Raw genomic sequence first — 11981 nt, 5'->3', positions numbered from 1 at the left:
TGGAGGCGGGCTCGTGTGAACTTATATCTTCTTGGATTCTTTCCGGTAATCCTTTCACAAACGCGTCGATCTTCTCTTCCTCATCTTCGAACACTCCCGGACACAATAGGCACAATTCTGTGAATCGTCTTTCGTACGTGGTAATATCAAATCCTTGGGTTCGTAACCCTCTAAGTTCTGTCTTGAGCTTATTGACCTCGGTTCTGGGACGGTACTTCTCGTTCATCAAGTGCTTGAATGCTGACCACGGTAGTGCGTACGCATCATCTTGTCCCACTTGCTCTAGATAGGTATTCCACCATGTTAACGCAGAACCTGTGAAGGTATGCGTAGCGTACTTCACTTTGTCCTCTTCAGTACACTTACTTATGGCGAACACCGATTCGACCTTCTCGGTCCACCGTTTCAATCCGATCGGTCCTTCGGTTCCATCAAATTCCAAAGGTTTGCAGGCAGTGAATTCTTTGTAGGTGCATCCTACACGATTTCCTGTACTGCTAGATCCAAGGTTATTGTTGGTATGTAGCGCAGCCTGTACTGTGGCTATGTTTGAAGCTAGAAAAGTACGGAATTCCTCTTCATTCATATTCACGGTGTGTCGAGTAGTCGGTGCCATTTCCTTCAAAATAGTCAAATGGAACAAGTTAATCATACAGAATATTAAGAGTAGTTAATAGTATTTCGTAGCATAATATGAACTCATTTATAAAAGCTTTTTCTTCATATTAGCGTTTTATAAGTTTAAATTCGGGTAGTACCTACCCATTAAGTTCATACTTAGCAGCTAATATACAATTCAACTACTACAATTCTATTTGAAAAACTGATTATAATAATATTTCGCGTTCAAACTTTTATACAATATTTTACAAACTTACAATACCGCTTATTTTACATAAAGCATGAAATATAGCACACAATAATTTTGATACAAGATAGTTGTGAAGATAATTCTAGCTAGTACACAAGTCGTTCAGCAAAGGCAATTAAGACACGTAATTCATACGTCCAGAAACAAGTCATGCATTCTGGTTTTACTAGGACTACTTCCCATCCTTGGTCTTGTGGAACATAACCGTTATGGCCGTTGATAAGACAGTGTGTTGTAACGTCGTCAAAGGGACGAGGGTTACGTAATGACCAACAGTCTCGTAATAACCTAAAAACCTCATTTCTCACCCCAATTACCGACTCCGTCACTTGTGGGAACGTTTTGTTTAATAGTTGTAGCCCGATGTTCTTTTTCTCACTTTGGTGAGAAGCGAACATTACTAACCCTTAAGCATAGCACGCTTCTTTATGTTGCATGTTAGCCGCTTTTTCTAAATCATGAAGTCCTATATTCGGATACATTGAGTCAAAATAATTTCTTAACCCGTTGCGTAAAATAGCATTTAGGTTCCCCGAAATATATGCGTCAAAGTAAACACATCGTAACTTATGGGTTTCCCAATGTGATATCCCCCATCTTTCAAATGAAAGTCTCTTATAAACCAAGACATTCTTGGAACGTTCTTCGAATGTCTTACAAACTGATTTTGCCATAAATAGTTGTGCCGAAGAATTCTGACCGACTCTAGACAAGATTTCATCAATCATGTCTCCGGGTAGGTCTCTTAAAATATTGGGTTGTCTATCCATTTTGTGTTTTTATACTGTAAAATAGACAAGAGTTAGATTCATAAAAAAATACTTATTAATACAAGCAATTTTTACATATATCATAAAGTATAAGCACACTATATTACATATATTACACCACACGAATACAACTATCTTATTCCGACTCGCTCGTTTCTTCTTCTTCGGTTTTGGTTCGTTTTGCCAAGTTTCTAGGGATATATGATGTTCCCCTAATACGAGCTGTCGTTTTCCACAACGGTTTAGAAAAACATGGTGGTTTAGAGGTTCCCGGGTCATTGTTACAACTTAAGGGCTTCGGGGGTTGACGATACATATAAAGTTCATCGGGGTTGGAATTAGATTTCTCTATTTTTATGCCCTTTCCCTTATTATTTTCTTTTGCCTTTTTAAATTCAGTTGGGGTAATTTCTATAACATCATCAGAATTCTCGTCGGAATCTGATTCATCGGAGAATTGGTAATCCTCCCAATATTTTGCTTCCTTGGCGGAAACACCATTGACCATAATTAACCTTGGTCGGTTGGTTGAGGATTTTCTTTTACTTAACCGTTTTATTATTTCCCCCACCGGTTCTATTTCCTCCTCCGGTTCCACCTCTTCCGGTTCTGATTCTTCTTCCGGTTCTGATTCTTCTTCCGGTTCTTCTTCGGGAACTTGTGAATCAGTCCAATATATATTCGACTCTTCGTTATTATTAGGTGAGTCAATGGAATTTGTGCTAGAGGTAGACATCTATCACACAATATCAAACATGTTAAGAGATTAATATATCACATAATATATACATGTTAATAATATATAGTTTCCAACAAAAATGTTAAGCAATCATTTTTAAAGAAAACACGGTCGAAGTCCAGACTCACTAATGCATCCTAACAAACTCGATAAGACACACTAATGCAAATTTCTGGTTCTCTAAGACCAACGCTCGAATACCAACTGAAATGTCCCGTTCTTATTGATTAAAAACGTTCCATATTAATTGATTTCGTTGCGAGGTTTTGACCTCTATATGAGACGTTTTTCAAAGACTGCATTCATTTTTAAAACAAACCATAACCTTTATTTCATAAATAAAGGTTTAAAAAGCTTTACGTAGATTATCAAATAATTATAATCTAAAATATCCTGTTTACACACGACCATTACATAATGGTTTACAATACAAATATGTTACATCGAAATCAGTTTCTTGAATGCAGTTTTTACACAATATCATACAAACATGGACTCCAAATCTTGTCCTTATTTTATTATGCAACAGCGGAAGCTCTTAGTATTCACCTGAGAATAAACATGCTTTAAACGTCAACAAAAATGTTGGTGAGTTATAGGTTTAACCTATATATTATCAAATCATTATAATAGACCACAAGATTTCATATTTCAATATACATCCCATACATAGAGATAAAATTCATTCATATGGTGAACACCTGGTAACCGACATTAACAAGATGCATATATAAGAATATCCCCATCATTCCGGGACACCCTTCGGATATGATATAAATTTCGAAGTACTAAAGCATTTGATACTTTGGATGGGGTTTGTTAGGCCAAATAGATCTATCTTTAGGATTCACGTCAATTAGGGTGTTTGTTCCCTAATTCTTAGATTACCAGACTTAATAAAAAGGGGCATATTCGATTTCAATAATTCAACCATAGAATGTAGTTTCACGTACTTGTGTCTATTTTGTAAATCATTTATAAAACCTGCATGTATTCTCATCCCAAAAATATTAGATTTTAAAAGTGGGACTATAACTCACTTTCACAGATTTTTACTTCGTCGGGAAGTAAGACTTGGCCACTGGTTGATTCACGAACCTATAACAATATATACATATATATCAAAGTATGTTCAAAATATATTTACAACACTTTTAATATATTTTGATGTTTTAAGTTTATTAAGTCAGCTGTCCTCGTTAGTAACCTACAACTAGTTGTCCACATTTAGATGTACAGAAATAAATCGATAAATATTATCTTGAATCAATCCATGACCCAGTGTATACGTATCTCAGTATTGATCACAACTCAAACTATATATATTTTGGAATCAACCTCAACCCTGTATAGCTAACTCCAACATTCACATATAGAGTGTCTATGGTTGTTCTGAAATATATATAGATGTGTCGACATGATAGGTCAAAACATTGTATACGTGTCTATGGTATCTCAAGATTACATAATATACAATACAAGTTGATTAAGTTATGGTTGGAATAGATTTGTTACCAATTTTCACGTAGCTAAAATGAGAAAAATTATCCAATCTTGTTTTACCCATAACTTCTTCATTTTAAATCCGTTTTGAGTGAATCAAATTGCTATGGTTTCATATTGAACTCTATTTTATGAATCTAAACAGAAAAAGTATAGGTTTATAGTCAGAAAAAATAAATTACAAGTCGTTTTTGTAAAGGTAGTCATTTCAGTCGAAAGAACGACGTCTAGATGACCATTTTAGAAAACATACTTCCACTTTGAGTTTAACCATAATTTTTGGATATAGTTTCATGTTCATAATAAAAATCATTTTCCCAGAATAACAACTTTTAAATCAAAGTTTATCATAGTTTTTAATTAACTAACCCAAAACAGCCCGCGGTGTTACTACGACGGCGTAAATCCGGTTTTACGGTGTTTTTCGTGTTTCCAGGTTTTAAATCATTAAGTTAGCATATCATATAGATATAGAACATGTGTTTATTTGATTTTAAAAGTCAAGTTAGAAGGATTAACTTTTATTTGCGAACAAGTTTAGAATTAACTAAACTATGTTCTAGTGATTACAAGTTTAAACCTTCGAATAAGATAGCTTTATATGTATGAATCGAATGATGTTATGAACATCATTACTACCTCAAGTTCCTTGGATAACCCTACTGGAAATGAGAAAAATAGATCTAGCTTCAAAGGATCCTTGGATGGCTTGAAAGTTCTTGAAGCAGAATCATGACACGAAAATAATTTCAAGTAAGATTTCCACTCGAAATAAGATTGTTATAGTTATAGAAATTGAATTAAAGTTTGAATATAATTATTACCTTGTATTAGAAAGATAACCTACTGTAAATGACAAAGGTTTCTTGATCTTGGATGATTACTTGGAATGGATTTAGAAAACTTGGAAGTAAACTTGCAATCTTGGAAGTATTCTTGATTTTATGAAACTAGAACTTTTGAAATTTATGAAGAACACTTAGAACTTGAAGATAGAACTTGAGAGAGATCAATTAGATGAAGAAAATTAAAGAATGAAAGTGTTTGTAGGTGTTTTTGGTCGTTGGTGTATGGATTAGATATAAAGGATATGTAATTTTGTTTTCATGTAAATAAGTCATGAATGATTACTCATATTTTTGTAATTTTATGAGATATTTCATGCTAGTTGCCAAATGATGGTTCCCACATGTGTTAGGTGACTCACATGGGCTGCTAAAAGCTGATCATTGGAGTGTATATACCAATACTACATACATCTAAAAGCTGTGTATTGTACGAGTACGAATACGGGTGCATACGAGTAGAATTGTTGATGAAACTGAACGAGGATGTAATTGTAAGCATTTTTGTTAAGTAGAAGTATTTTGATAAGTTTCTTGAAGTCTTTCAAAAGTGTATGAATACATATTAAAACACTACATGTATATACATTTTAACTGAGTCGTTAAGTCATCGTTAGTCGTTACATGTAAATGTTGTTTTGAAACCTTTAGGTTAACGATCTTGTTGAATGTTGTTAACCCGTTGTTTATTATAACAAATGAGATGTTAAATTGTTATATTATCATGATATTATGATATATAATATATCTTAGTATGATATATATACAGTTAAATGTCGTTACAACGATAATCGTTACATATATGTCTCGTTTCGAAATCATTAAGTTAGTAGTCTTATTTTTACATATGTATTTCATTGTTAATACACTTAATAATATATTCACTTATCATTTAACATAATTAACCAAGTGTATCAATATCTTAATATGATTCATATGTACCTAGTAAGACGTTGTTATAACGATAATCGTTATATATATCGTTTTCGAGTTTCTTAAATTAATAGTCTCATTTTTATGTATATAACTCATTGTTAAAATACCTAATGAGATACATACTTATAATAAAATCATGTTAACTATATATATAACCATATATATGTCATCGTATAGTTTTTACAAGTTTTAACGTTCGTGAATCACCGGTCAACTTGGGTGGTCAATTGTCTATATGAAACCTATTTCAATTAATCAAGTCTTAACAAGTTTGATTGTTTAACATGTTGGAAACACTTAATCATGTAAATAACAATTTCATTTAATATATATATAAACATGGACAAGTTCGGGTCACGACATATTATACATTTAATACTTTGTTAACGTTTTCAAGTTATAATATATATACATATATATATTTATATCCATTTATATATTCGTTTGTGAATCATCAAGCATAGTCAAAAGGGTAATTGAATGTATGAACATAGTTTCAAAATTTTCAAGACTCAACATTACAAACTTTGCTTATCGTGTCAGAATCATATAAAGATTAAGTTTAAATTTGGTCGAAAATTTTCGGGTTGTCACAGCTACTGATATAAAGTATATGATATGCATGTCGTTGGAAAGCTATCGAAAAAATTAATAACTTTTCATTTAGAAATCGCGTGATTTCGATGAACGGATTAAAAGATATGGCCAACTGAATTGTGTTTGACGTTAATTGAAATTGTGTTTAAAACTTTAAATTAATATTTAAACAACTTATCTATGAGATTGAAAAATTGGATTTTTAGATATTACTAATCGAGCAAATGAATTTCTATATAAGGCATGTCTCATTTTGTTGAACAATTGTCAAAGTTGACTGTCTTATCATGTTTTAAAGCTTTATAAACACTATAATCTGATTTTACAAATATAGGAAAACTATGTGAAATAATAAAATATTTTCGATTGCCATGATAATTCAAATATAATATAGCTCCTGAAATAAATAATATTTTGAGTTTGATAAATTATAAATTCTTTTAATTATCAAGACTTATACTATGTTAATATAATAAACATGTATATATTTAAAGATCATATTGGGTCAGGTTGATTTTTGGAGATGACTTTTGTTAACTTTTGCATGTCGGTCTCGAGCATTAGGATTGTGATACACTATGACCTGACCTAGCTTGTTAGACATTTATTGATCAACATATGTTCTCTAGGTTGAGATCTATGGCTACTTTGCATTCTGAGTTTCGGTCACATTTCGGTGAATGACCTTATGTGCTGCTAAGGTGAGTTTCATTTGCTCCCTTTTTAATTGCTTTTGCAATCTATATTTTTGGGCTGAGAATACATGCACTTTATTTTAAACGCAATGGATACAAGTACATACTAAATTCTACACCGAGTTTGAACCGAAAATCCCTTAGCTTTGGTAACTAGTAACTGCCGATTATAAGAACTGGTGGGCGCGAGTAGTTATATATGGATCCATAGGGTTTGACATCCCCGTCTGTTCTAGGTATAGAGACCCTAGCCTGAACTATAAAACAGATGTATGCTATTTGCATACGTTGGATTGCGTGTATTGTACATGTTGGTTGCATGTATGTTAAAACAGGGGTACTTATTATACAGACGTTAAAGCTTAGTTACCAGGGTGCTCAATCTTGTAGAATAATTTGATAAACGTTTCTGGATGAAACAACTGAAATCTTGTGGTCTACCTTTATATACATATTATGCGAAACATTAAAACTGTGAACTCACCAACCTTTGTGTTGACACTTGTTAGCATGTTTATTCTCAGGTTCCTAGAAGTCTTCCGCTGTTTGCTTATATGTTAGACAAGCTATGTGCATGGAGTCATACATGTTTTATTCGAGAAAGTGTTGCATTCACAAATCATCACCATCTATCTTATTTTGACTGCATTGTCAACGGAAGTATTATTGTAAACTATTATATTACGGTGATTGTCTATATGTAGAAATCATCAGATGTCGAAAACCTCTGATTTAAATATTCATTTATGGTGTGCCTTTTCAAAAGAATGCAATGTTTACAAAACGTATCATATAAAGGTCAAATACATCGCAATGAAATCAATGAATGACGTGTTCATCCATATGGATTTGGAGCGATCGTCACATAAGTAGACCAGTGTTCATTGAACTCTATATTGTCTACTCTAATCACAACCAAAGTGGGCAGCTCTTCTTTGACGAATAAATGATTATCCGTACGTAGGTACTATATCCCTATTGTGACGTTAAGCACACATAACTACTTACCCGTATCCTAGGGTTGATCAGGTCCTAATACTAGGTTATAGCCACGTGAATAAGCGGAAAGGGTGATCCATAAATTAAACTTCTAAACTGTCAAGGTTTCAGCATAACAATAGCATAAGTTTCAGATAACGTGTTCAACATATAATAAACATTTGCAACAGATAGATAGTCATGCAAGATGAAAGCAACTTAAGATAACAAGATAACTTTATTAAATTAAGGAAAGCGTTCACCGTTTACAGACAAGATCCGGACCATTACAAGTGCTGACATCCTCTAGACCGCTCCTATTACAATCTTCGGCGTTCGCCTCCGGGTACTTAATTTCTCGCTCGGAGGTGAAAAGGCCTTGAAAGCTCTAGTGAGAGAAAGTGTATTGTAGTGAGAGAGTGAAGAGAAGTGTGTTGGAATTGGATGACAAAAAGCCTTTTAAATAGACTTGAATTTTTCCTGCAAATGGCTGGCAGGCCGTTTGGCAGGCCGTTTGCACAGACCGTTTGTCAAGCTAGCCCGTTTGCAGGGGCCGTTTGATGTGGGCATTTGGCAGGCCGTTTGCCATACTGGCAGGCTATTTGGCAGCCCGTTTGGCAAGCCGTTTGGCTTGCTGAATCCTTGGATCGTAACTTGATTTCTTGTCTTTCTCCGTTTTCGCTCTAGAATTTCGTTTTAGCTCCGATTTTCTCGATTCTTCTTGCATCGTCTTCGTAATTACTTTACCTACAAATCTAACCGAAAAAGTGATTATTTTGCCGACAAAGCTTTGAACTTTATGCTTTTTGGGACTCAATATTGGGGGTAAAAACATGACTTTTTAGCCGATATCAGTTACCCACGTTTGCACTAGTTACGTGATTGGTCCAATGCCTAATAATTATTTCCGCTAAATTAGAACACATGCCTTGTATGTGAGGATATTTTCGTCAGTTTGGTATCCTTTTTCTTTTTAACTAATTCATGGCTTCAGATCTTCATCTTCATCACTTTAGCGAATATGAATTCTAAATTTAATAACTCTAATTTACAAACATAATTATCTAATCAACACTCAAACATAAAAGGACATCCTCTACATTTTAAGGCATGAATTTAGTGAAAAACAAAAATCTCATGGAGCAGATAAAATATGAAGAAGGTGAAGGTATTCTTAGAGAAAAACCCTAACATTTTATTTTATACATATAATGATGGTGGTGATTGTGATTATGCCACTGATACCATGATTGAAAATAGAATTTGAGTTTTAATTTAATGAAGTCATTTGTAGGTAGTGAGAGAACAGAGAGAGCGCAAATTATGTACGTGAAAGAATGAAGAAACGTATATGTATGATCAAAATACCTCACACGTCAAACACATGTTTCTAAGTAAAGGGACATCACTAACGACCGTTAAGCTGAAGAGCCAGGCACGTAACTAGAGTAGATAATCGAGTTAAAAAGAAAAAGCATAAATTGCTATCATACAATTTTTGCATATATGAGAGATAATCTCGTACTTTTTTCAAAATTTAGGGGAAAAAAATTTGTTTGAAATAATAATAATTATTTTTATTTTATAATAATAATAATAATAATAATAATAATAATAATTATTATTATTATTATTATTATTATTATTATTATTATTATTATTATTATTAATAACAATAATAATAATTAATAATAATAATAATAATAATAATAATAATAATAATTATTATTATTATTATTATTATTATTAATTATTATTATTATTATTATTATAATTATTATTATTAATAAGGAGATGATCCTCACATATCACTTTTTGATTCATGGTACACCTAATTACCTATTTTATCCTCAATTATAATTACAATAATAATATAAGTTCAACTCCCTATGAGTATAACTGTGATTTTATGAGATAAAAGTGTACATGAATCAAAAAGTGATATGTTAGAATCACCTCCCTTATTATTATTATTATTATTATTATTATTATTATTATTATTATTATCATTATTATTATCATCATCATCATTATTATTATTATTATTATTATTATTATTATTATTATTATTATTATTATTATTATTATTATTATTATTATTATTATTATTATATTCATTTGAAACCAAGTTTTAAGTTGAGTTTGAGGGATTCATTTTCAGCCCTTAGATTCACTTTGATCAATGGCTTAGGATTAACTTTAAGAAATATAAGTATTTTTGGCGGATGGGCATTTTCTTCCATTTATAAACAATATACTTTACACTTCAGGATTTGTATCTCGTTCAATTCGTTAATCTCTCTCATTGAAGAACACACAACAGTTCCATCTGGAATCATCAACATCAAACAACAATAATCGATCAAAAAATCAACAATCATCTATAAACAATGGCGAAATCAAACAATTCTCCGATTTCAATTTGGTGAAAGCTGTGTTGCCTGGAATGAAGAAGTGCAGTAGTGTATGCCTGAAACGATTCTCCGATTTCGATTCTCCGATCAGGTACTGCCTGTAGTGTATGCTATTCGAGCTTAATTACTTTCTTCTTAATTAATTAGTGAATCTAGGTTTTATGGATTGAGGTTGTAGTATGATGCACTCGACTTGTTTGATCTGTTGTAGTTAGAACATGTAATCAGTATGCTGGTTGTCATTGTTGAGTGATAATTTTCTGATATGATTTTCAATGATTAACTAGTAAATTTAGTATATCTTAATTGATATTGTACTATAATATTAGGGCATGGTGATGGTGATTCATACCTGTTCAAGTAGTTGTAATTAGTTCACATAATTTCAGTATGTTGTATGACACCATGAATATGATTAGATGACTGTTGATTTGAACTAAAATGACATTATATATTATTATAAATATTAAAAAAAATCCTATATTAGCTTTGTTGTATTTTTAAACCATAGTTTTTCCAGCTTACAAGTTTATACATGTTCTTAGCAAGTGATAATGCTTATGTTGTGGTTTTAGATCCCTAAAGGATTATTATGTTAATTGATGGATATACTTAGTTATAGGTGGGAATATATGGTTATACATCTTATCCTGCTAGTAAATTTGATCTAAGGGGTTTAGCTGAAGCACTGCAACAAGAAGTTATTGTTGATGACATTCATGTTTCACTTATTTTCCCCCGGATACAGATACACCTGGTTTTGCGGAAGGTTTTATATCCATATCTCTCACTTTAATTTGCTACCTTATTGGTTGATAATACTTGATATGTATAGTACTACAACTCCTGTTCTAACCTTTTTTCCCAGTTGCATTCTGATAAGTATTTGTTTGGTTCAAAGAACAAAAGGAAGCCACGGTTGACAAGCATCATATCAGCATCATCTGGTGCAATGCAACCTGATGAGGTTGCAAAGATAGCATTGAATGGAATCAAATCTGGATCTTTTTTTGTCCCCTGCAACTTTGAAGGATACTTGTTGTCCATTGCAACTTCTGGTCAATCACATGTGATTATATTATTCAATTATATGATTCATAACAACCAATCATATGTGATTATACCATTCAAATAAATATTTATATATCATTAGAATATTCAATCACATGTGATTATATTAGTCAATCACATGTGATTACATCATTCAATCACATGTGATTCTGAAAACCAATCTCATTTATTTTTTGATTTGTTTTTCAGCAATATGTCTTTGGTGACCATCTCAAACTCTGTAAGCATCCTTTGGAAAACAAGACTGAAAAGCTAAGGCCAGTTCAAATTAAGATGCCATGAAGAACAAGAGATAATGTTGTAGATTGTGGTGTTTTTGCCATATTCCACATGGAAAGTTATAAAGCGACAATCGAGGGTGACTGGCCGGAGGAATTGGCGGCTGAATCTTTTGAACAAAAAAATCAACTTTGGTAGTTGAGATTCCGGAATGCATCCAAGATTTTAACCCATACTCTAAACAAACATGCCGGGAAGATGTTATGAAATACAAGAGTATTCAACAAATATCATGGGTAGGAAGACTATATGAAGGTTGTCGTTTATCCACAAAAATCAAGAG

General features: G+C 32.3%; 1 protein-coding gene across 1 annotated transcript; it reads left to right on the top strand.

The window, feature by feature from the left end:
- Nucleotides 1-9087: 9087 nt before the first annotated feature.
- On the top strand, nucleotides 9088-11701 carry LOC139859020 (3-dehydrosphinganine reductase TSC10A-like). Its single transcript, XM_071847841.1, has 4 exons — nucleotides 9088-9102; nucleotides 10971-11117; nucleotides 11217-11417; nucleotides 11609-11701. Exons 1-4 carry the CDS (start codon nucleotides 9088-9090, stop codon nucleotides 11699-11701), a joined length of 456 nt encoding a protein of 151 aa, XP_071703942.1.
- The last annotated feature ends 280 nt before the right edge of the window (nucleotides 11702-11981 follow it).

Source organism: Rutidosis leptorrhynchoides, chromosome 7 (assembly GCF_046630445.1).
Source record: "Rutidosis leptorrhynchoides isolate AG116_Rl617_1_P2 chromosome 7, CSIRO_AGI_Rlap_v1, whole genome shotgun sequence".
Classification (NCBI taxonomy): Eukaryota; Viridiplantae; Streptophyta; class Magnoliopsida; order Asterales; family Asteraceae; genus Rutidosis; species Rutidosis leptorrhynchoides.
Note: the sequence above shows the minus strand (reverse complement) of the source record. Positions and strands in the feature narration are given on the sequence as shown.

What these genes read in the sequence shown, in the direction of transcription:
- LOC139859020 (XM_071847841.1), top strand. An exon ending in TACACCTGGTTTTGCGGAAG is followed by an intron (nt 11,118 to 11,216) that starts GTTTTATATCCA and finishes CTTTTTTCCCAG; the next exon opens with TTGCATTCTGATAAGTATTT. An exon ending in CAACTTCTGGTCAATCACAT is followed by an intron (nt 11,418 to 11,608) that starts GTGATTATATTA and finishes TTTGTTTTTCAG; the next exon opens with CAATATGTCTTTGGTGACCA.